General features: G+C 41.2%; 2 protein-coding genes across 2 annotated transcripts in view; one reads left to right on the forward strand and one right to left on the reverse strand.

Annotated features, from left to right (window-relative positions):
- The window catches only part of hibch (3-hydroxyisobutyryl-CoA hydrolase), a 35,421-nt gene extending 20,225 nt beyond the window's left edge, over positions 1 to 15,196 (forward strand). Inside the window, exons 8-14 of the mRNA XM_027166683.2 lie at positions 7,739 to 7,884; positions 9,681 to 9,767; positions 11,025 to 11,083; positions 12,561 to 12,642; positions 13,330 to 13,449; positions 14,556 to 14,589; positions 14,717 to 15,196. Of these exons, the coding sequence (XP_027022484.2) occupies positions 7,739 to 7,884; positions 9,681 to 9,767; positions 11,025 to 11,083; positions 12,561 to 12,642; positions 13,330 to 13,449; positions 14,556 to 14,589; positions 14,717 to 14,832 (644 nt within the window). The 3' untranslated portion in view covers positions 14,833 to 15,196. The remainder of the gene's footprint in view (positions 1 to 7,738; positions 7,885 to 9,680; positions 9,768 to 11,024; positions 11,084 to 12,560; positions 12,643 to 13,329; positions 13,450 to 14,555; positions 14,590 to 14,716) is intronic.
- Positions 15,197 to 20,109: 4,913 nt separating this feature from the next.
- LOC113658903 (small membrane A-kinase anchor protein) lies at positions 20,110 to 24,279 on the reverse strand. The gene is made up of 2 exons (XM_027171432.2): positions 23,934 to 24,279; positions 20,110 to 21,049 (listed from the first exon to the last, which is right to left on the reverse strand). Exon 2 carries the CDS (start codon positions 21,029 to 21,031, stop codon positions 20,654 to 20,656), a length of 378 nt encoding a protein of 125 aa, XP_027027233.1. The 5' UTR covers positions 21,032 to 21,049; positions 23,934 to 24,279; the 3' UTR covers positions 20,110 to 20,653.
- Between the last annotated feature and the right edge of the window lie 1,979 nt (positions 24,280 to 26,258).

The following is a 26,258-nucleotide window of genomic DNA, read 5'->3' on the forward strand; positions in this document are numbered from 1 at the left end:
AGATTTGGTATTTGACTCTGGACTTGTCTGTCAAGCCTTTGGATTCGACTCAGTGCCTGACTAAGAAGACTTAGGATTTCTGTACCTTATTATCAAAACTTGGGCTTTGACTTAACATCGTCACAGAGCAGCTTTACAGAACATAAACATAGTACAAAGGGTTTTTATAAAGAATAATATAAAGATTAATAGAATGCAAAATTCAAGATTAATATTAGATATATTTAGTTCACAATGTGTTTGTATTTATCCCCAATGAGCGAGTCTGAGGTGACTCAGGTGACTGTGGGGAGGAAAAACTGCCTTAGATGGTAAAGGAAGAAACCTTGAGAGGAACCAGACTCAAAGGGGAACCTCATCCTCATCTGGGTGACACTGGGGGTGTGATTATAAATATACAGTCTGACAAATGTTGTAGTGATGCAAAAGGTATCATGGAGCTCTTAAGTATCGCAGAGTCTGACTGGAGCTGGTAGATCTCTAGATGCCTCAGGGTCCTCACAGTCGGCCTCGCCTCAGCGGAGGTCCAAAATCTTCATCGCACGGAAGACAATCGGAGCTGGTACAATGTCTGGATGCCTCGGGTTGGGTGTAAAGAGAGAAGCAGTTGAGAGGGATTAATGTAAATTCGACTATCAGGACTTGATATGAAGTGACGTGACATACGGCTAAGTACGGTGACCCATACTCAGAATTTGTTCTCTGCATTTAACCCATCCGAAGTGCACACACACACACACACACCGTGAACACACACCCAGAGCAGTGGGCAGCCATTTATGCTGCGGTGCCCGGTTGAGCAGTTTGGGGGTTTGGTGGGCACCTCAGTCGTGGTATTGCCGGCCCGAGACTCGAACCCACAACCTTAGGGTTAGAAGTCAAACTCTCTATTAGGCCACGACTTCCCCATCTGACTGTGGACTTCAAAACTCTATGTTAGGGCTTGTGACTCAGCTCTGAATTTCTATGTCAGACATGATTTAAGACCTGAGATTTGTCAGTCCAGGCTTGGATCCTAGATTATTTTTTTCTTTCTCTCTACCGTGTTTCCTGTGAGCTACAGCATGTCTTTTCTCTCAGACTGGAATGCATGTGCGATGGGTGAAACAAGGCCACCGACTTTGCTGTAAGTAACGAAAAAGCTTAAAAGGCTACAAATGCTTTTCTCTAATATTCGTAGGCCTCTGGGTTTGAATCGAGCTGGCAGTGAATTCATTCAGATACAAAAGTAGAGGAAATTCAAAGCTTTTATAATCACTGAAATCGCATTTATGAAATAAACCCCATAGAATTGAGTCCAAAGACGTGTCTGTCATAAAGCATTAAGGAGTCCTTAATGTTTCAGCTCTAATTCTACGTTTTACAGTAAATTCTAGCCTGCTTGAGTATGCTCTCTCTCTCTCTCTCTCTCTCTCTCTCTCTCTCTCTCTCTCTCTCTCCCCTCCCTCCCTCCCTCCCTCCCTCCATCTTTTTTCTCTCACTAAATACCTCTAACCTTGTGGTGGAAATCATGTTCACTAAGATGAATAAGCTGTGCCTCATTCAGACCGAGCTTTGATATAAAGCCGCACCATGTTATCGTCTGAGCTAAGCAATGAGCGTCTTTGGTGTAAAGAAAGTGGGCAAATAATACCAGAGGGATCTGAGTGGTAGGAAGTCCTGCTTCTGTTCGACACGCTCTATTATCACCTCCATGCATGTCTCTCTCTGGACCTGTGATGGCTTTAGGAACACGTATGAGTGTTTAGCATTAATCCTGTTATCATTACTGTCTTCTTCTTCTTTTTTCGGCTTTTCCCTTCAGGGGTCGCCACAGCGAATCATCTCTCTCCACCTATCCTTATATTCTGCATCCTCAACACTTGCACCCACTAGCTTCATATCCTCATTAATTACATCCATATACCTCCTCTTTGACCTTCCTCTTTGCCTCCTGCCTGGCAGCTCCATGTCCAACATTCTCCTACCGATATACTCTCTCCCTCCTCTGAACATGTCCAAACCATCTTAATCTGGCCTCCCTAACTTTGTCCCCCAAACGTCCAACAAGGGCTGTCCTTCTGATGTACTCATTCCTAATCCTGTCCAATTTTGTCACTCCCAAAGAGAACCTCAACATCTTCAGCTCGGCTAGCTCTGACTCTTATCTCTTCTTCAGTGACACTGTCTCTAAACCGTACAGCATGGCCGGTCTCACCACTGTCCTGTACACCTTCCCCTTGATTCTCGCTGATATTTTCCTATCACACAGAACTCCTGACACCTTCCTCCACCCATTCCAACCTGCCTGCACTCATTGTCTCACACTCTGTATTTAGTGGATATTTACATTTACAGCATTTGGCAGATGCCCCTTATCCAGAGCGACTTACATTATCTTATTTTTATACAGCTGAGCAATTGAGGGTTAAGGGCCTTGCTCAGGGGCCCAACAATAAATGGCACCTCAGTCAATAAATAATGGTTATGTGTCTTTTATATATATAAGTTAAATCCTCTGGAGAAGTGTCACCTCATTCAAGTCACAAAATATATTTTTAAAATCATTTAACCTAACCTGTAATTAATTATTATAACAGACCAAAGCATACATGTGTAATAGCGTCTTTATAATCTCTCAGACAGTGCCAGAGCTTTAAATCTTATCTTAAATCAGTTTCTGACCTCCATGACCATCTGGGACAGAATTAAGATCCATCTTTAATGATCCACAGCCTCTAAAGGCCTAAATCCAACACCCAGTAATATTTCAGTTCATGGGACTCTTTGTTTTTTTTAATGTATACAGTAAAAACGTCTTGAGAACAGCAGCTCCGAGTGAGTCAGGATCGTGTGTTTGACGTGAAGAGATGATGATGACGATCAACACTTTGTGGATTGTGTTAGAGAGGGTACCGTTAAGAACAGATGGCATCAAGGGGATGTTTTGCTGATGGATGTTTTTTTTTTTTAATTAAAGGATGTTGAGAGATTTAGAGATTAGGGCTGGACAATATGTCGATGTTGTGTTTGTTGTGAGTGTTTTTTTTGTTTTGTTTTGTTTTTGCTTTCTTTTTAATAAAAAAATATATATTTTGTGATTTTTAAAAAATATATATATATATATATATATATATATATATATATATATATATATATATATATATATATATATATATATATTTTGTGATTTTTATTGCCGATTAAAAAAAAAAGAAAGAAAGAAAAATTATTTCTTTTAAAAATGTAAATATTTAAAAATAAAGTAATTTTTTAAGAGATTATAGATATTATATTCTGTCATATTATAGAGTGTTTGATTTATTTATTTATTTATTTATTTTTGTGAAATTCTTGGTAAATTTCCCATCCTGTAAAAATGTTACTGAAATTGAGTGCAAAAAAATGTACAACTGGCCACATGCTTTAATATATTATTAGGATCTTCTGTACAGTAATGTAGCTACAGTATTTTTTAGCTTATAGTCTTTTATAATGATTAATATGCATTTTTTTTGCTACATTTTTGTCCATTGTGGTTACAGGCTGCAATTATTTATCCTCTTATTTATTTCATTTTGTGACTCAAATGTAAAAAGGTGTTTTAACGAAGAAGACTTGGCAAGTGAACACAAGGGCATGAACAGATGAGCTTCTCCTGTGAATATCCATCTTCTGAACCGAGGTTAAAGACTCTGATTGTGACTCTTTCGGTTCGTTTGACAGAAATTCTGATTTCACGAACTGGAGATCAAATAAAGCCGTTTCTATCCACTGAAGTGGACTGTGTGGTGTATGTGAGGGTTAAGGCTTGCCGAAATGCCTTAGGGGCCGTATTGTGAGATATCCGACACCTCCTTAATGGCGGACAGCATGAGGTAATGAAATGGCCAGAATATGAGTCAGGCACCACTCTGTTTCATTTGCAGCTCATCTTACTCTGAAATCTCTTCGGTGTTTAATCCTTCCCCCCGATTGCTTCTACATATCACTCCCTGATGTTGAGTCATGGCGTCCACCAGGGGAAGGGAAAATAATCGATTTTTTTGATGGATTATGATTCGTTCTCAAACGATCCTGCATCTGTGCGTAAAGCCTAATAATCAGACTCTGATGTGGGATTTTTTTTACTTCAGGGGAAAAAAAAACATAAAATAACTGTACGCTTTGTTTGTATACAAACAATAAGATAATTCTATATTATATTCATTTACTTCGCTCAGATTTTACACTGGGGTCCATGTACACCTTCATCCACCTTCATCAATACACGATTCACACAGTTAGAGAAATGAACTTCCTGTTTACTTTTAATTGCCACTATGTAGGACTGAACCGAATGGTGTTAAAGACCCTTTCTAGTGCACTAGATACTCTTTTTAACGTTCATCCACAGGAAAACGTTGCTCGGATAACGTCCGTTCAAATTTTTTTGAGGTTACTGTCAATTATTTGAACATGAATTTTTGTTGAGTCAATTCAATCTAGAATTTCAAAATATGAATATATTTATTACACAAGGGAACACGGTGACTTAGTGGTTAGCACGTTCGCCTCACAATTCCAGGGTTGGGGGTTCGATTCACGCCTCCACCTTGTGTGTATGGAGTTTGCATGTTCTCCCCGTGCCTCGGGGGTTTCCTCCGGGTACTCCGGTTTCCTCCCCCGGTCCAAAGACATGCATGGTAGGTTGATTGGCATCTCTGGAAAATTGTCCGTAGTGTGTGAGTGAATGAGTGTGTGTGTGTGCCCTGTGATGGGTTGGCACTCCGTCCAGGGTGTATCCTGCCTCGATGCCCGATGACGCCTGAGATAGACACAGGCTCCCCGTGACCCGAGAAGTTCGGATAAGCGGTAGAAAATGAGTGAATGAATATATTACACAATTAGAACTATGTAAAGCGATCCATTTACCCAGATAGTAAATTTTTTTATTCTTATTTTAATTGTTTTGACTGCTCCAAATGATGTCCAAGCATAGTCAAGTCACATATTTAATATCATCATAGCTCTCTTTAATATAATGATAACTTGGTAAGTAATTTAAAATGAAAAAAAAAAAAAAACATGGCCACCATCAACTAATCCGATTTCACATAAAAGCTTGAATCATTATGTTTGTCTGTGGTTTCCACTGCAGCAAAATGTACTTAATCGTACACTTTTTTGTGCTCCTTCATCAGGCCGCCGATGATGTCTAGAATTACGTAGTTCGGCGTCAAGTGTTTTAGATCAGGCGCAGTCCCTAAACTCGAGCACTGCGTTTGGATTAAAGTGTAATTGTGAGACAAATCCAGTGAGTGATCAGCGCATACACATCATAATCTGTATTTTATGAAATTGCATTTGCAGCCTGGAATTAGGTCAGACAGATTAATCCTGATCTAGTGAGAGGTAGAAGGGAGTATCTTAGTCTGTCATCTGTCCTGGGGTTCATACTACATTAGGATCTTTCTTTATGTTTCTGTTAATCAGGGTATATGCAACATGATGGAAATGGAACAAATGGCATAAACCGACTTAAAACGAACGTCCCCCCGACTCAGATTTGTCTCCCATCGCTTCGCAGAATAATGTCCTGTTATAGAAAATGTCAGGAAACTGGACACATGCTCTCATATCACAGATGCAGCTTTTTATTAGGTAATAGGAACTGTGTATGTCCTTGCAATTATCTCAGAATCTACAATCAGAAGCAACTGTACAACCAGACGTCGTGTTCCTTTACTTAACTCTATCGATTTGCCTCTCGACAGTAGTACAAGATGCACTCTGAAGAGAAACAAACAGAAGAGGAAATAAATCCTCGTTTTCCTCACTGCGAGAGACTCGAGAGTGTTCTGTGCTCTAGGCGTTGGCTGTCTGGCTTCAGTCCAGAGCTGGTTGACGTGTTAGATACTGCTGTTCGGTTTACTCTGAGAATAAACACCCGGCGGATGGTGACCACCTCAGCGCTTTGTCTGCATTACGTTTAGGTAAATATTAATAATGGAATCGGTTGGTTTATAGAACTGAGGACGCTTCAAGCAGGGTGATATACTCGAGATGTTTATTTCTGTTCATCACCTTAGGCATTGATGAATGTGTTAATGGACAAGCTTGAATTCATCATCATTCTTCCTCCCTGGTAATGATATTTATGATCCCCAATTTTTTTTTATTCGGGCTTGGGACCCGCACTGAGAGTTAACTTATATATTATAACCTTATATCCCACACTCATAACCAATGAGAGTGTGGGATCCTGCCGCTGGACCACCCGGGGGCAGATATGTATGATCCCTTATATGATGATAAACATGACATGGAAGCAGACACTTGTTTAACAGCCAATTATTTTGGATTCAGCCATATAAAGAATAACAAGTAAAAATCAACAGTAGATTCTGTTTATTGTAATGGTTGGGAAATGGACGTGGTTGCGGTGTTGGAGAAGGTTGTGAGTTCAAATCCCAGTTTAACCCTCAGTTGTTCTGCCAGATGCAGTAAAGGTAAGTTGGTCTGTTAAAATGGCAGATAAAGTTTCAGTTTCATAATCTCCAGTTTTAAAGGTTTCTTCCAATATCAGCTTTCCCGGCTACAAATTTCATATAGTAACCATGGTAACAACTATGCCAATCACAGCTAGTGCTTAGCCTGTAAGTATTCTACTATTAAACCCAAACTAAGTAACAAAGATAGAAAAAAGAGTCAATGGTCAAGCACCAAAATCAGCATAGGCACCTTTATAGTAATATATTCATTTCTTCTCAGTCTGATTATTCATTCATTCATCTTCTACCGCTTATCCGAACTTCTCGGGTCACGGGGAGCCTATGTTGAGGCGTCATCGGGCATCAAGGCAGGATACACCCTGGACGGAGTGCCAACCCATCACAGGGCACACACACTCTCATTCGCTCACACACACACACACACACGTTCACTCACACACTACGGACAATTTTCCAGAGATGCCAATCAACCTACCATGCATGTTTTTGGACCGGGGGAGGAAACCGGAGTACCCGGAGGAAACCCCCGAGGCACAGGGAGAACATGCAAACTCCACACACACAAGGCGGAGGCGGGAATCGAACCCCAAACCCTGGAGGTGTGAGGCGAACGTGCTAACCACTAAGCCACCGTGACCACCCCCCCACGCCCCATTCTGATTATACTTCATATTATTTTTATATTTTCCTCCTAATATTTTTGTCATGTCTAGCTTAGAGTGCACCCTGACTTTTACTTTTCACCATTTTAGATTTTCTTTTATTTTGAAAATAAATTTCATAGTGTACCTAAAGAATTTATCCAATGAGCCAGAAGTATGGATCACAGCATGACAGGACTGATCCAAACAGAGCGTTTCGGAATTTTTAAATATGCAGAATGGTTTGTTTATTACATGCAAAGGAAGTGAGGCCGTGTCACGGATATCAGCTCGATGTGTTGCCATCAGATTTAGCTGATCTCATATTGATTTCTGGTCTACTGTCATCACTAAGTTGTGCTAAATGCTTGGCCCCTTAATCGCTGCTTGCAGTTATATTTTCCAAAACAATCTATGGTTAGTTTTTAAATAGTTAATTGTTTGACCGTAAATATAACCTTTGATTCCCTACAAATTTTATACATCTAGAGTGCATAAATGTTATAGTTATTATATTTAACACAATATCAGAAGATAAAATGTCCAGATCTATACTTAAGAGTAACGAGAAGTTAGCAAGCTCCACCTCCGTCTCAGTGCTCACGCTCCGGTTGGTTGTTACAGGATTATTTCCCGACGTCGGTGGCGGCTACTTCCTGCCGAGGCTCCAGGGAAAGCTAGGACTCTTCCTCGCCCTGACAGGGTTTCGGCTCAAGGGTCGAGACGTGCAGAGGTCAGGAGTCGCCACACACTTTGTCCAGTCAGAAAAGGTACGATTTTAGGCTTGATGATCGGGATGATATGATTTTGCCTGTCATGTCTGAAGCATGTCATCTCACACCACTGAAACATCACAATACAAAACTTCATCACCAACTATGTGCTAGCACCAACCTTTCAACCTTTGGTCAATTTCCTTGAGGGCAGATAAGGACAAGGAGTGGGCAGATACTGAGTCAGCATTTTTTTTCTAGCCAGTTAGCAGGAAGTGGGCGGGGCTGCAGACGGCAGCTGAGTCTTGGCACAGAAACCCAGGCCATGTTCCCAGGGTGCCAGTGGTAATGCTGATGCCCTGGCACCTCCACAGAGAGACAGAGTGGTGTATAGGACAACTTCTGTGTCCAGGCCAAGGACAGTGAGCTTGTAAGGGACACACAGTACAGAACAAGATTAAAATATCAAGTCAGGGTTCAAAGCTTTTTCTCATGGCTTTAACTTCAAGATTTCAAACAGCACTGCTATGTTTACTGAATAACAATAAGGTAGATAGGAAACGTTGTCCTTCTCTATTTGTCATTTTTAAACCACAACATAGAGCAGGAACATTATAAGCAGCAGGTTAACACTGGGTCTGTGCTCCGAACATGGCTCTAATGATGCATCATGTACAGTTTTGTTGGTTGTTTAAAGGTGGGGTCTCTGTTGTTTGAGAAATGCTTCAGAAAACTGAGTCGGGCCGACAAACAAAACAAAAACAAAACAAACGTGTAGCCAATAAGCAGAAAGGGGCGGGGCTTGTCAATATGCGGCAGAGAGAGTGTTCAGTGCGCATGTGTGAGATTAGCAGAAAGCGGTTTTAACATTGACATGGAGGATAAAAAACAAAGAAAGAAAGAGAAGAAAGACTTACGATAAGGACAAGAAGTAGGACGTGTTAATATAGGATCAGCTTTCCAGCGCTGGAGAGAACTGAAGGAGCAGGAAGTCGGCCACATATTCACAGGTTGGAGTTTCCCGAGTCAATAACTCCTGAGCTAAACGCTGTTACTACACAAATAACACCTCTTTTCTATCGTAGTAATGTAGAGAGGCAGCTACAACCGCGTTTTGTGTAGTAACAGCGTTTAGCTCAGGAGTTATCGACTCGGGAAACTCCGACCTGTGAATATGTGGCCGACTTTACTTAAGACGCCGATGCGCTTTTTTCCTTCTCGATAGGTGAGTAACGTTGGTTTTGCTTTGTTACACAGAACTAATATATGCCTTTGTCCTTTACATCATTATGCTTGTGTGGCATTTTTGCTTGTTTGTTTATCTACAATCGTATTGTTCTTCCCTTCAGCTATGATAAAGACACGTTTCTTTCCGTTAGTCGCCTGGGTTACGTATGTATGTGTGGGTGGAGCAATCGATACAGGGGTGGGACCCATTTGGGTTAGGGGCGTGTTTGTTTTGGTGATTTCAAATGTCGACATTGGCTTTCAAACGACGGAGACCCCACCTTTAATGTGTTTAATGTGAGCACATCCAGAATGGTGTTATATAAGCAGTAAACTGTCATATTTGCTTCCAGTTGAGCCTCTTTTATTCTTTAAGTGGAAATTCACATTAGCTGATTAGGTTTAGCCACACCCACAAAACTCCATAAAAGGCTAAACCAGGAAAAAGCCCCTCCTAAGTGCGGTGTATGCTAAATCTTCTAATAAAGCAGCTCAGACACTGCAGTGCATTTAATAACTTGAGAATGTAGATCACATTTTAAATAATAATAATAATAAATGTGCTCGATAAATGAGGCCCGCTGTGTCCATAAAAAAGCGTTAAGTTCCTGTTTGTCTGTGCCCAGCTCTCGGCTCTGGAGAAGGATCTGTCGGGTCTGAAGTCTCCCTCGGCCGGCGACGTAGCCGCAGTCCTCGACTCTTATCAGGAGCAGGTGAGTGATGGAGCTTTATTTTGTTTGCTTCCCAAACAGATCACGTGAACGCTCACAGCTCCTCTACTCGAGTGCTTTAGGTGTGTTTGTTTACACGTGCTTCGTTCACCGTGCCCTCGGTACACAATGGCGGTGTTGCGGAGGTTTTAATAACCAACCTGCTCCGGCTTATCAGACACTTAGAGGAGTTCAGTCTGGTTTATTGGCTCAATCAGGCAGAGTTTATGATGTTTAGCGCTACACATTTCTGTGTGTGTGTCAGAACCGGAGTCTCATAACAGCTCTGAGTTCATGTCTTTCCTTAAATAATGTCTGTCTGGGGAAACACACATTACTATTCAGACACTCCACATTATTCTGCCCACACACACCTTCGAGTAACAAAGTCTCTGAACCTTCCTCAGCTTCAGCGTGCCATTTTAACCCAATTTTGCATATTACTGATCTTATTTCACACTTAAAATGTGACATCTCATTGTAGGACTGTGTGCTCTGGGTAACTATTAGGGGGGGAAGTCGTGGCCTAATGGTTAGAGCTTGACTCCTAACCCTAAGGTTGTGGGTTCGAGTCTCGGGCCAGCAATACGACGACTGAGGTGCCCTTGAGCAAGGCACCGAACCCCCCAACTGCTCCCCAGGTGCCGCAGCATAAATGGCTGCCCACTGCTCCGGGTGTGTGTTCACGGTGTGTTTGTGTGTGTGTGTGTTCACTGCTGTGTGTGTGCACTTTGGATGGGTTAAACACAGAGAACAAATTCTGAGTACGGGTCACCGTACTTAGCCATACAGTATGTCACGTCACTTTATTAGAATATAAATGCAATGAACGTTCCCTGTGTTGTTAATCAGGAGCACTATTAAGGTAAAGGGTTCACCATTACCGGCACGCTCAGATAGACTGGAATGAACGGAACTACACAAGATAACCGTGTTCAACGGTGTGTATGTAGACAAGATTTGATCTAATATTAAATTAGATCTAACAACTCATCTACATCCTCATTATGACTTAAGGAATTAAAAAACCCCTGTGTCGTGAGTTAAACTTACAGACGACAGAAAGACATCGGTATCATTTTAATTTAATCATCGAAGCTGATTCCTTGATAAGGTAATGAGTTCTTAGTCATAAGCCAAAGTGCTGATATTAAATCGTAATGAAACCTCGTAACTGAATGTTTTGTTTACTCATAAACAAATTGTTTATAATGTAAAGTTTTCCTCGCTAGTTTAAACGTCCGTGTCTCATGTGCATAGAGCGCGCTGGACTCCAAGAAGCCGTTTGTCCTGCAGCAGCATACGGAAGCCATTAACAGGTAAAGTTACACTCTCGTTCTCCTGCTCTGAAAAATGTAATAGAATCACGGGTTACTTTTTCAAATAAATGTATAAATTAGTATAATAAATTTAGTATAAATGCTCCTCAATTATGGAATTCGCTGCCTCCTACACTACGAAACATCACATCTGTGGGTGCATTTAAGTCCCAGTTAAAAACATATCTATTTAACAAGCATTTCGGATAATGCAATTATATGTATTATGTGTTGTGTATATGTAAGTGTCTGAATTGTACTGTACTGTATTTGTGAAATGTAAAGCGACCTTGAGCTATGGAAAGGCACTATATAAATAAAACTTATTCTTCTTCTATAAAAAAAATCTGTTAATCAGAACAAGTGAATAGTGAATTGATCGTGTGCTCACGAGACACACCCTCTTTCTACTAGACCAGGGGTCGGCAACCTTAAACACTCAGAGAGCCATTGGGACCCGTTTCCCACAGAAAAAAAAACACAAGGAGCCGCAAAACCCTATTGACATATAAAATGAAGAGAACGCCGCATATATCGTTTTTTAACTTTATGGAAAGTATAGAAAAAACTGTAGAGTGTTAATTTACTGCTACCGAGTAAACGAAATTTTATTTCTGCAGGCAAACAAAAATATTTTGAACAGTTTGAACTAACCTTAAGAAAAAAGACGCCGTGTTGAAGGTTACTTTCAAATAAAATGTTCAATGTCTAATCGAGTCGTCTTCGTATTCATGACATCTACATTTTAACTTGCCGGCTGCAGCGAACCAAAAATGCTTTCGCAAGTCGGCGGTTATGACGCATATTTTTCAGCGACAAAAAAATTAAACAAAAAAATTATTTTAATGTTACAACAGCATCATAATCTTAGAATTTCATTTTTGTTAAAACTAACTAACTAAAATAAAATACATTTAAATTAAATAATTATTTTCCAAATCTACAGGGAGCCGCAGCAGAGGGATGAAAGAGCCACTCGCGGCTCCGGAGCCACGGGTTGCCGACCCCTGTACTAGTCAATCAGTCACACCTCTTTCTGTATAGGAATTTTCATCTCTAGTTTCTAGTTTGTTTTTAAAAAGGACACACACACATACACACACACACACACATACACACACATACATACACACACACTCAAGATAAAACAAGGACACACAGTGGAAAGTGTTTCAGTCCTAAATGCGCTGCCACTCGTTGTAATCAGACCACAGATTGCTGTTAGCTTGATAAAATGAACGCTGACCGTTTGACCGTACGAAATATTAACTTACAATCAAACTTACAATCCACAGTTACCTGTTTCACTCAGACCTTGATTACACTTGAGAGTGTTATAATGCATTATGCAGGGCACTTACGGTCCAAACCAAATCAGCTCAACTCGCGTGTCGTTACCGACACGTCGTCCGTCATGCCGTGTGTATGAGAGGATCTACCTGCTGTCGTTGTCCTCACTGCTTCGTCCTTATTACAGGCTGTTTGACTGCAGCAATGTGGAGGAGATCCTGGAGAAGCTGCAGAAGGATCAGTCTGCATTTGCACAGAAGCAGGCGGAGGTGCGTTTTATGGACACACACCTAATTCTCACCTACTGTAACACACACCTCAGGCCCACTACAACACCAAAACCCATGCACATTAATCTGGAGCCCTTTCCTGTTCTAATAAGCTCCAGTCTTCTGGGAAGGCTTTCACTAGATGTTGGAGAGTGGCTTTAAGAGAATCAGTGAGATGTTGGGATGTTCAGGAGACTCCAAGTCGAGTTCCTCCCAAAGGTGTTCAGTAGGTTTGAGTCAGAGCCAGGGCTCAGGAGGACACTCGAGTGCCTCCAGTCCAACCTTAATCTCCATACCATGTCTTCATGGAGCTTTGTGCACAAGGGGCATTGTCATGCTGAAGCAGTGTTTAGGCCTCAGGAAAGGGAAACGGTGGAAGAGTGGAAAAAAACAAGATACAGTATGGGTGTGATGGCAATAGGGAGCACATACTTTTGGCCTTAAGTGTACAAGAATATACAAAGCACATATACAGATGATCACACAGTACAATAACCTAAATACTGTTTTATGTAAATACGACATAGCACTGTGCTAAAATCCGCATTGTGCTAAAGTTGGAACAAAGTGTCGCGTATCTTAAGCGACTCAGTGACTCTGAGAACGGAGGGACGTGATGTGTTAGTGAAGAAGGATGAAGGTTGAAACGGATCTTCAGGTTTTAATCCATGTGTTGTGGTGATGTAGACTTTGTCGAAGATGTCGCCGACGTCACTGAAGCTCACCTTCAGACAGCTGCAGGAGGGAGCCGGTCTGAGCCTACAGGAAGTGCTGGTGATGGAGTACAGACTCAGTCAGGCCTGTATGGTACGTCACAGCTGCTGCTGCTCATGTCATGTTGTCTCTCTTTATGCCGTTTGTGTGATCACAAGGTTTTTATTTAGAATCAGGTGATTTTTTTTTTTTTGTGATAACTTGATGGTTTTGGTGTAATGAGATCCTCACAACAAAGTGATGCTTTTCTCATAATAACTTTTTTTTTTTGTAGAAACGTGACTTTTTTTTTAACTAGCCCATAATAACATGACTCTCTTCTAATAATAAAAGGACTCTCTACTCATAATAACGTGTCTCTCTTCTTGTTACAACGTGACCTTACGTAATAATGTGACTCTCTTCTCTTAATAACATGACTCTTTTCTCATAATAACGTGTCTCTCTTCTCATAATAACGTGTCTCTCTTCTCATAACAATGTGTCTCTCTTGTTACAACGTGACCTTACGTAATAATGTGACTCTCTTCTCGTAATAACATGACTCTTTTCTTAATTATGTGACTCTATTCTTGTACTAATGTGAATCTCTTCTCACAATAACGTGTCTCTCTTCTCATAATAACGTGACGCTCTTCTCATAATAACGTGTCTCTCTTCTCATAATAACGTGTCTCTCTTCTCATAATAACGTGACGCTCTTCTCATAATAATATGTCTCTCTTCTCATAATAACGTGTCTCTCTTCTCATAATAACGTGACGCTCTTCTCATAATAACGTGACGCTCTTCTCATAATAACGTGACGCTCTTCTCATAATAACGTGTCTCTCTTCTTGTTACGTGACTTTTTACGTAATAATGTGACTCTCTTCTCGTAATAACATGACTCTTTTCATAATAGTGTGACTCTTCTCATAATAAAGTGACTCTTTCTCATAATAAAGTGACTCTCTTAATAATAAAGTGACTCTTTTCTCATAATAAAGTGACTCTCTTAATAATAAAGTGACTCTTTTCTCATAATAAAGTGACTCTCTTAATAATAAAGTGACTCTTTTCTCTATAACTTGACTCTATTTAACCTTTGAAACACACAATTTAAACATTAAAACTGGGTCAATTTGTTGTCAACCTAATTAAACTTTTAAAACTCTAATTTCTTTTCCATATTTTGTTCTTTTGTGTTCGTTTTGCAGAGAGGACACGATTTCTACGAAGGCGTGAGAGCTGGTAAGAGTTGTTATTATTATTATTATCATTATTATTATTATTATTATTATTATTATTATTAGAAGAGACAGATTTATTACTCTGTTTCATCCTGGACACTTTTTCCATTCCTCTGGTGTGTTTGCAGTGTTAGTTGATAAAGATCAGAGGCCTAAGTGGAAACCGGCGACTCTGGCTGAGGTCTCGGAGCAGTGTGTGGAGGACAGCTTCGCTTCTCTTGGTGACAAAGACCTCAAACTGTGATCACTGCGAGCGGAAAGATCTCCTCTGTAGATGTGCAGCATAGCAAGATCCCAACGTCTGTATTCTGTATGATCTGTCTTTCTTTTTGAGACTAGAGCTGAGGAATGACTCTGTAGGTAGAAACATCCATTCACAAGGTTCAACATTCACTGGTTAGGCTATAAAATTCCCTACATCAGGTCTAACACAACCTCTCCACACCAGGCTGTGCTTTATATCCTCCAAACGAATCCTCTGTGCCTCAGCTCCTGACGAAACATTTATTTATTACACAACTTACAGTTTTGACCAAATGCCTTCGATTTGACTATCAATCATTCTGTTTGCATCATTTCTCAAATCAATAAACAACGTAATATCTTCATTACCTTTCATTTGGTTTTTCTTCTTTCAAGCCATCTGATATATCTAGAATCAAATAAGTCATGTTTTTAAATATCTGAGAAATAAGTTTATTCAATATCATATCATTTATCCAGGGTTTATGAATATGCATGTTTATGTAAATTGGCCTTCGGCCTTTAAACTACCTCACTATGTCGTGTTGTCTGTTTCAGTGACTTTATTATTTAACAGATATCACGGATACTGCAGTAAAAAATAAAAGATAAATTATAACAAATTAAACACTAATCAGGGTGCACGGTGGCTTAGTGGTTAGCACGTTCGCCTCACACCTCCAGGGTTGGGGGTTTGATTAACGCCTCCACCTTGTGTGTGTGGAGTTTGCATGTTCTCCCCGTGCCTCGTGGGTTTCCTCCGGGTACTCCGGTTTCCTCCCCCGGTCCAAAGACATGCATGGTAGGTTGATTGGCATCTCTGGAAAATTGTCCGTAGTGTGTGAGTGAATGAGAGTGTGTGTGTGCCCTGTGATGGGTTGGCACTCCGTCCAGTGTGTATCCTGCCTCGATGCCCGATGACGCCTGAGATAGACACAGGCTCCCCGTGACCCGAGAAGTTCGGATAAGCGGTAGAAAATGACTGAATGAATGAATAAACACTGTGAAATACTGTATATCGTGCAGCACTAACATAAGCCAGGTTACTTTAAAGCCTGTTTATACATTCGCATACAGAAGCTCTGGTATCATGGATCATACACTCTGTCCTTTATGTACATCTGACCGATTAAATGTGGCGTCTACCAGATGAAACACTTGTCAAACACAGCTGTCAGAAATGTTGGATTTCATGCACACGTTCATGATTATTGTCATGAACCATGTCTCAAACCCAAAACTCTGACCTTATGTTCAAAATAACTACTGATCTGAAAATCCAGAAGAAACTTTGGCATCCAGAAGAAGCATCTGACGGTGATGTGGGGAAAAGAATTCAATTTAAACACAAACCACTGGAAATCTTGTTAGTGACCACAGGATGTGAAGCAGCCATCTTGAATATGGTTGTAAGTGTAATCCAGACTTGACATGCACCTTTTTCACCCCCAATATTGTCATATGATGGTCAAAAGCCATGAAGTTTATTTGTTACATCACAAACCGAACTCACACGTAGCTCCACCTCTCAACCACACAACCACTGGGAAAGTCTCTGTTTAAAAATAAAAACTTCATTTCCCATCAACTTGGGCTGTAAATCCCCAGAAATCCGGTTAACGAATCGGTCCCTGGAGACTCTGAGGGATTTTGTCTGGCAGGCGACAGAGCCGCTAATCTAATGACCCGACCGCCGGAACGATGAAGCTCTTCCCAGCAGCTAAAGCAGAACCGGTGCTTGAGAAGCAGCAGAGACAAAGAGAGACACTGTATATACACACAGCATTTTTTAAACACAAGTAGCTCTATTTTGCTTGTATTTGTGCTCATGGTATCATGTGACTGGGTCAATACAGGGCAGAAGGACAAGGAGATGTGGGTGGGGAAAAAACAAACAAATCTAATCTGGTGTATACGAGTTCATATCAGACCGGCTGACTCGGTGAAAATAGTGTTTAGGAGCTGGAGATTAGTCAGGATCGGAGCATCTAATCACTGCTTTAACTATAAAGTGTAAAATTGGATTTGCTGTTGCTCAAACATCTCATTTATTAGCTCGAGATGTCACACGATATAAATATTTAAACGTCTCTGAGGTAACGCTTGAGTTTCATGTATACACAGGGAAGTTGGTTAAAGTATTTGGTTAGACCAGGGGTCGGCAACCCGCGCGTCCGGAGCTGCAAGTGGCTCTTTCGTCCCTCTGCTGCGGCTCCCTGTAGATTTGGAAAATAAATGTATTTTATTTTAGTTAGTTAGTTTTTTTTTTTTAATGAAATCCTAAGATTACGATGCTCTTGTAACATTAAAATAAACCGTGTTTAATTTTTTTGTCGCTCAAAATATGCGTCATAACCGCGGAAGCAGGCGCATTTTTGGTTCGCTGCAGCCGGAAAGTTAAAATTTTTATGTCATGAATACGAAGAGGACTCGATTAGGCGTTGAACATTTCATTTGAAAGTAACCTTCAACACGCCGTCTTTTTTGTGAAGGTTAGTTCAAACTGTTCAAAATATGTTTGAGAAATAAAAATTCGTTTGCAGAAATAAAATTTCGTTTAAAAAAGTGATATATGCGGTGTATATTCTCTTTATTTTAGATGTCACAGGGGTTTTGTGGCTCTCTGGGTAGTTTTTTTCTGTGGGAAACGGCTCCAAATGGCTCTGAGTGTTTACCGTTGCCGACCCCTGGGATAGACAGTAGTCTAGTCCGCATTGGTGGTCTAAATGCCCAACGATAGGGCAGATTGTGCTTACGTTACCACTCATTAAAGTCACACACATTGTTAGCAGCATCGTCTCTTGGCGAGTCAAAATCATCCGGTATCCGGTGCATGACTCAGAGGGCCTTTTTACACCTGGTCACTTCATGTGTGTTGTCTCTGATCCGATAGCTATCTGATTTGTTAAAACTGTTTCATTTACATCAGGCCACATAAACGTGTCTCGGCGAATCGGATATCGATCCGATCTTTCTACTCCCGCCCAAAATACAAATATATTTTACCTCATTTCTGAGGTAATTGAAATGGAACACGCTTTGGTGTGTGCGGTTTTCAGAACGCGATCAAAAAGAAGACGAAAAAATTTGTTACGACGGTTATGCTACAAAAAAAACAGCATTTACATTTATTTGTTTCTGGCGCGATGCACGACTCGTGAGTCACCTGCGAGTGACGTACTTCCGTTTGGGAGGAGTTTAGCGCTGACATATGTGGCTTGAACAACCACATTCATTTACACCTGTCCAGTTTCATCTGAAACGCGTCCCAGACCACCTCCTGAAGGGGTTCGTACCATCGGGTTTATATCCGTCTCCAAAACGTTTCGGAGGGCATTTAGTCCTGGTCTTTTTACCGTCGGATAGCTATCGGATCACAGAAAACGCAGGAAGTGACCTGGGGTAAAAAGCCCCAAAGAGATTCCTCTTTATTTATTAGGACCGATATGCTAACACCGGCTTGAGAAGTTCAAAACAAGACTTCTGGTCCTTGTTGACTACATGACAGCATAATTATTGCAGATCTTTCATGCTCTGAATCTCCTGTTTTATCACTTTTTAATGGTGATCTACTGGATTCAGATCTGTTGACTGGGAAGACCACTGAGGAACAAAAGTGCAGTAAATTCATTGTCATGTTCAAGTCATCAGATTGTGATAGTGCACCGTGTCATGCTGGAAGTAGCCTTAAGAAACGGTCAGTTGTAGTCCTGAAGTGATGCACGTGATCTGTGGCGCTCAAGCCATGATTGACTGGTGATAACGGCTCAAAGTGTCCCAAGACACAAGGCAGGTTGGGTCCGTGGATTCAACATCTATGGCCCTGTTCACACTGCAGGTAAAAGTGGCCCAAATCCGTGAACACTCAAATCACTTCCATATGTGGTCCTGAATCAGACCCAAATCTGATTTTTTTCACACTGGCCGCAGTGTGAACAGCTGAGGCGGATTTGATGCGACTTTTACGTCAATCAACATCGACATTCGTCACAATTATGCGCCGGGCGAAGACTTTTTTTGTTTAACACACACGCGTTACCGGTCACGTTTGTGTCACGTTTTCGCCGGCGCAAAAAAAAACAAAAAATGTATTTATTTATTTATTTTTTTTGTGCCGGCGAAAACGTGACACAAACGTGACCGGTAACGCGTGTGTGTTAAGAGTGTTATATAAAGTGGTTACGTGAACCAGCTCATAATGTTTGCATTGAATACATCACATTATTTCTCCATAACCTCGCCAACTTTTTAGCTCCAGGCTATGTTTCTGAATGGTCGTGTATTCCTCGTTTAAGTGTTTGCTCTTATGGTCTATGGGCACGTTTCCACCACAGGAAACATTTCAGAAACAATAACCCTTTCTCAGGAAACTGATTTTGTAGTGTGTTTAGATGTAGTTTGTGATTTTTCCCTTATAATAGCAAATCAGACTCAAAGCCATGAGAAGGACAATGCCAAGTATAACTAGCTTATTACTGAGGCTAATAATTTGACTTAGTTAATGAAGCATTTATAAGAGTCAGTAAAGCATTTATATGAGTATCTGGAATAAACATTTCTCTCAGAGATGTTAGGAAATGGCTAAAATAACGCCCTCATTACGCTTAGCATCAACTTGATAAGTAAACGAAGGGTTCGGGCTTTCATGGGTCAGAGATTCTCATGTTAATTGCTGTTGGGTCAAATTCAAGCTTCACAGAATATCATGAAAATGAAAAAGATCAACTTGTGTTTAGGTTTAAACGCTGAAATGTCCAATCAGCACACGCTAAAGTGTTCAGGAACGATATTTATTAGCAATGCTACCAAAAAAAAAAAAAAAAAACAGCATTTTTTTTTCCAACATGTCCAGGAACTTGACAGGAACTTGAGCACCTGAGACCTGTCCAAACTAAACCTACTGTATAAATTTATTTGCAGAGTGGACAAATTTCACTGGAGGACCGATTTAATGTCTGAGATATAAGCTTTAAGTTTGTAGAAAGATCAGCAAGAACAAAAATTTGGTATGCAGCCATGTTTGTACTTAAAACAAAACAAATTCTTTGGTCGTGAGGCCGGACTGAGAATGCATGATATGCCACTGAGGCGCTGACGCTCGTGTAAAATCTACCGTGGTGTAAGATGACACAAAGATTACAGGAAAGCTACAAAAATACACTAGTGGCAATGACAAAACGTAAATAAAATTTACTAATGGAGAGAAAAATATCCTCAGATCGCTAATCTATTACTAGAGGATTTTCATCATTAAGCGCTCATATTATCACACCATCTGTTAAATGGTTAGAATGTGGGCAAGATTTTATTGGGAGCTCATAAAGTTTAACACGTATTCTTTAAAAAAAAAAAAACTAAAGACAAAGTGGTTTAGTTTGGAAAACCCACAAACTTCCCTCAGAAATACAAACACCAGAGACGTTTGTTGATCCGAGCGAACGCAGAGATCATGGGATCTAGGCTTATTTATAGCATCTCTGGGATCGATGCCATTTTGGACTCTGGACATTGCTCTTGGCTTCTGCCCTGTACACATTCAGGCTATGGATATGACTCATCTCAGTGATTAAGTAAAAATTAAAACAAAAAAAAAACTTGCGAAGCGTTCGGATGCTTTGATAGCACTTATTTTGTACGTTTGTGCTTTTACAGACAGAAAAGCCTCGATGCTGCCACAGTGCTGCTTCCCACACGAACATTAAACACTTACAAAAGGTATCCGAACACTGAAGTTCTTCTGCAAGTCCTCAAGAAATCGCCGGCCTCCATCAGGCCGAGCTGCGCTCCTGGACCTCGGTAAAGCACTGGTGATGAGATGGCCCTCACGGCACGTCACACTCGATGTATGGGATGTCACTGTAGCGACTGTCCACCTCGGCCCATTGCTGCACTGCCCGAGCCACGATCTCCTCCGAGAGTCTCTGTGCATAGTCCAGAAGGACAGGGTTGACCTGAGACGTGTCCTGGTCCGAACCTGCTTCCGAATACATCAGGGAAGCATTCTCGCCGTGCTTCATCCCGGGCTTTCCGTCCGCCTTCTCCGCCGTGCTGGAGTTCTGAGCGGGCTTGCTGCACTTGGACTTGACGCATCCCATGATCCAGAAAATGGAGCATTGGTTTGAAACAGTGGAGAGAAGAATATCGAGAGGATGCTGGTGAAGGTCAGCTAGTGAGCAGATGATGAAGCACAGCTCACTCATGGACGACTTCTGCTCTCCCTGCCAGAGGAAGATGAAGAACATCAGTGATTTATGTTACCTGACCAGATAAATACACATTCTGACAGTGGCTCTAGATGAAGGTGGTTATTTATTACAGTGTCTTGATGGTTCTGGCCTTCTTGTGTCCGGTGTTTGTTCCCGCACAGAGAATCCTGACCACATGGATGTATTTTATAGTTCTGACACTCATTTTACAAATTAGGTTAAATCATGCACTTCCTGTAAATACAATGAATGTTTTAATTCTTTAATGGCAGGTTGTTTCACAGGGACTTGTACGGTTTATCCGCTGTAATAAGTATGTAAACATTCGCCTTGTTAAGTCATCTATTAAAAACGTACGGAGGGAGTTTTACTAACAATCCTCCGAACTTCAAGAGCGAGAAGAACTGTTTATATAATGATTTATAACTAAATATACATTCATTCATTCATTCATTCATTCATTTTCTACCACTTATCCGAACTTCTCGGGTCACGGGGAGCCTGTGCCTATCTCAGGCGTCATCGGGCATCGAGGCAGGATACACCCAGGACGGAGTGCCAACCCATCACACACACTCTCATTCACTCACACACACACTACAGACAATTTTCCAGAGATGCCAATCAACCTACCATGCATGTCTTTGGACCGGGGGAGGAAACCGGAGTACCCGGAGGAAACCCCCGAGGCACGGGGAGAACATGCAAACTCCACACACACAAGGCGGAGGCGGGAATCGAACCCCTGACCCTGGAGGTGTGAGGCAAACGTGCTAACCACTAAGCCACCGTGCCCACCTATAACTAAATATATTGGTTATGATCAACACTGATGTGGTATAAATGTGGTATAAATATGTGGAATAATCAGGATACTAACAGTAACTCACTCCATCACACCAACAAGCCTTAAACCTCGTCTCCATGAACTGACTCTACAGTTAAATAAGCTGGGAAGTATTTCTGACATCTGAGAGAAACTGAGAAAGGTTTCACAGGTAAAGTGAACTGCTGTTCTTTATCTCTCATTTCCATCGTCGGTTGCCATGGAGCCCGTTGTGGGTAAAATGCAGCACACTGACAATCTTTTCATTCGAAGAGTGTTACATTATCAGGGACTATTGTCCATCCGTCCATTTTACTGACGCTTAATCAGGTCATAAAGCGGAAGACACCCTGGACACGGTGCCACAACACATCGCAAGACAGAGTCTCACACCAGACTAAAGAGATGCCAGTCAGTCTACCGTGGAGCATGTTGGACTGGAGAGGAAACCAGCATACCCTGAGGAAACCCCTGAAGCATGGGGAAAGCATGAAAGGGAAATTCCCAAGTGCAGAGTTAAGAAAACGTACTAAGCCACCGTCCACCCGTTAAGTGGCCTAATGGTTAGAGAGTTTGACTCCTAACCCTAAGGTTGTGGGTTCGAGTCTCGGGCCAGCAATACCATGACTGAGGTGCCCTTGAGCAAGGCACCGAACCCCCCAACTGCTCCCCGGGCGCCGCAGCATAAATGGCTGCCCAATGCTCCGGGTGTGTGCTCACGGTGTGCTCACGGTGTGTGTGTGTGTGTGTGTGTGTGTGTGTGTGTGTGTGTGTGTGTGTGTGTGTTCACTGCTGTATGTGTGCACTTTGGATGGGTTAAACGCAGAGAACAAATTCTGAGTATGGGTCACCGTACTTAGCCGTATGTCACGTCACTTTATTAGTTTTATTATATTAGCTTGTAGAAAACAATATTCTGTTTTTTTATTATTCTTATACAAAATATATTAATTACTGCTCCTACAAGGCCTTTAGAGCCACATGCACCAATGTTGTAGACCCTGGTCTAAAGTTTGTTGGTACTTTTCTAAGCGATCCGAGTACCGGTTCTCACGGTACCGGGTCTCAAATTTGGTCTTTTTTGCCATAGACACCCAATATAAAATGTAGAGGTTTATAACTCTGCAAGCTTTCGATATATCTACGCCAAACTCGGCCAGCTCCTTTAGGGTCAAACTCTGAACAGAGGTTTAAATTCGTCAACCGACCGGCCTTCCGTTTTTCTCACAGCCCCGCCCCTAATATATGCAAAATCAAACAACTTACCACAACATGGACATGTGACATATCAAAACACTCAGCACAATGAGAGGTCACGTGTATTCGGGTGACGTCAGGTGCAGCCCCGCCCCCAGACTAAAAATCACCACAACATTGACATGTGACATATCAAAACACTCAGCACAATGAGAGGTCACGTGTATTCGGGTGACGTCAGGTGCAGCCCCGCCCCCAGAATACAAATGACCACAACATTGACATGTGACATATCAAAACACTCAACACAATGAGAGGTCACGTGTATTCGGGTGACGTCAGGTGAAGCCCCGCCCCCAGACTAAAAATCACCACAACATTGACATGTGATATATCTAAACACTCAGCACAATGAGGGGAATTGCGTCACGTGTATTAGGGTGACGTCACATGCTCGTATCCACTTTCTCCGACATCAAACTTTACAAATATAGTTGTTGTTGTTAATATTATTAATAGGGGTCAAGAAAACATCACCTGAATTACAGTCACCAGCACATGACCATGTTTTATTTCTGTACCACGTGGTCAGTCTGATACACACTACATACAGTACACAGGCGTGCGCGCGCGCAAGGACTTTGCACCTGGTGACACCTGACAGAAAGGTAACAGGTAGAATCAGGTGAGTATTACAGCTCTGTGCGCGCTTATTAATCATCACAGGGTCCGACTGCACGTGTACACGCGGGGAACGTTTTTACCAGCGTACAATAAGGACGAAATAAAGCTTCATTCATTCATAACAAGCCAGTAAAACGTCTCTGTGAGTGAATGTGATGATGTGTAGTGACGTGTGAATGAAGCTCTTACCTCCTGACATGAGCATTCTGCAAAATGCACTGAAATCTCAGTCTTCTGTCTCTTCACACGTGAGGAACAATGAAGGGGGAAGAAAAAAAAGCAGCACTGAACTCTGTAAACTTCATCCCTGTAACATCACCGTGTGATAAAAACAAACACAAAACACCACTAATATGTATCACTGCCTCTGTTCAGTCTCCCAATAAAGACTCAGTAACATTCCCTTAAACATTTCCGTCATTTCCTTCTTTGTCCGGTTGTTGTTTTGCGGTTCTTTTCTCTCCGACTGCTCGGTAATCTTCACCTCCAACCAACATTATCGAGGCGCAGTGTTAAAAGTAGGTTATTGCAGATTTCATGGTCATTTCATGGTTAAAGTTATGACCTTTAGTTTTTTGTTTATGTCGCCATCTGGCGGCCAGATTGAGTATTAACCTTTAAAGTGGCCCTGACATCAACACTGGTGTTTCGGTGTCCCTTGTTGTTTAGACTAAATACTAATAAAAATGTATATCAAAAATAGCTTTAGTGGTGAAGATGTTTACCATTTCCAGGAAAACAATAAAAAATGTAATTTTGTACATCAATTCTTTTTAAAGACCTTTTTGTTCTTTTCTCTTTAGCACAGTTTTTAGTGAAAAGAAGTCACCATATGGTGTGTTTAAAGGTGACAGAAAAAAACTCTATTTAATTTAAATTTTCAGATTTTACACTGTAATTCAAATTTTATTGTGTTTATTGTGAATTTTAATGTTTTAATTTGAGAAAGTAGTATGTAGTGACGAGGCTAGACGTAAAAATCAGGCGATCTCTGTTGCTAGGACAAATTTAGTTAATGATTGATGATGACAAAGCGACCAGAGAACATTGGTGTTTTTTAAAAAGAGCTGGTCACATGAGTGAAAGTGAATAGCATCATGAAAAGTTGAATTGATGTAACTTTAACGAAGCGGTGAAGAGTAATTAGAGTCGACGTGGTGAAGAGCATGCGCTGTGAACGTGGCTTTGTATGTAGTATTTTTTTTTACGACATAACAACATAAGGGCAGAATCACGGTGTGATTCACCATTAAATTACACTATAATTTCTTTTACCCCTGGCTGAAACCCCATGACCCCATCGATCAACATTATTTTCCATTAAACTGGTTTTGTTGTTCCTGTATACAAAATATGGGATGGAGGAAATTAGTTCCATTCATTAATAGACAAAGGATAAATAAGTGTTCCAACAATTTTTGAAAGGGAAACGCTTTGATGTGGTGTGTTTACAGGATGTTTGAGCAGATTGGGAGTCCTGGAGTGAGCACAGAACAAATATTCTGACTACTTGCTACTTGCAGCTTGTGGTGAATAAAGCACCGAGGTAAAGGTGAGACTGGTGTCTGAGTCAAAATGAATTCTCTTGCTATAAGCAACAGGGGAGCCTGTGCCTCTCTCAGGCGTCATCGGGCATCGAGGCAGGATACACCCTGGACGGAGTGCCAACCCATCACAGGGCACACACACACTCTCATTCACTCACACACTCACACACTACGGACAATTTTCCAGAGATGCCAATCAATCTACCATGCATGTCTTTGGGCCGGGGAAGGAAACCAGAGAACCCAGAGGAAACCCCCAAGGCACAGGGAGAAGATGCAAACTCCACACACACAAGGTTTAGGTGGAAATCGAACCCCCAACCCTGGAGGTGTGAGGCGAACGTGCTAACCACTAAGCGCTAAACAAATAAATTAAATTGAAAATAAATGTGGGCGGTGCTAACATGATTGTTTTGAAGGCTAATGCAATGTTTGCACATACATGGGCTCGGAGCAACAAAGAAAGACTTCATTTTTACGCCGAGAGCTGGTGCCGTCTGCTGACATGAAGTGACTGCGATCGTTGGCAACTAGATGTGGGATCGTTCAGCTCTCAAGTATTTTTTACAAACAACACAAAAGCATAAAGATGAAATCATCATTTCTCTCAGAAAAATTACACAGTAATTACATTTAGCATTAGCTATATAACCCCAAGACCCAGTCTAAACACATTATCACATTTTATTCAACTGGTTTTATTTGCTGATCATATCACATGTATACAGATTGTCAGGGAAACCTCAGTAACTCCAGATCATCAGATTATAGTGTTTGTTTTTTCACTTCCTAGCTCAATAATCATGAAATCACAGCTCAAATTTCACTGTAATACGTGTGAAGTCAGTCCCAGAATATGTGTGAGATGACAATCTAGTTTGCTGGCCATTTCTTCTTAGAGAAAAAATAAATAAACAGTCAATATTTTACATGGGTTAGGGTTAGGATTTTAATTTAATTTTGTTCT

The sequence above is a fragment of the Tachysurus fulvidraco genome, chromosome 6 (assembly GCF_022655615.1).
Source record: "Tachysurus fulvidraco isolate hzauxx_2018 chromosome 6, HZAU_PFXX_2.0, whole genome shotgun sequence".
Lineage (NCBI taxonomy): Eukaryota > Metazoa > Chordata > Actinopteri > Siluriformes > Bagridae > Tachysurus > Tachysurus fulvidraco.

Coding starts and splice junctions, on each gene's coding strand:
- LOC113658903 (XM_027171432.2), bottom strand. CDS start 21,031: ATGAGTGAGCTGTGCTTCATCATCTGCTCACTAGCTGACCTTCACCAG.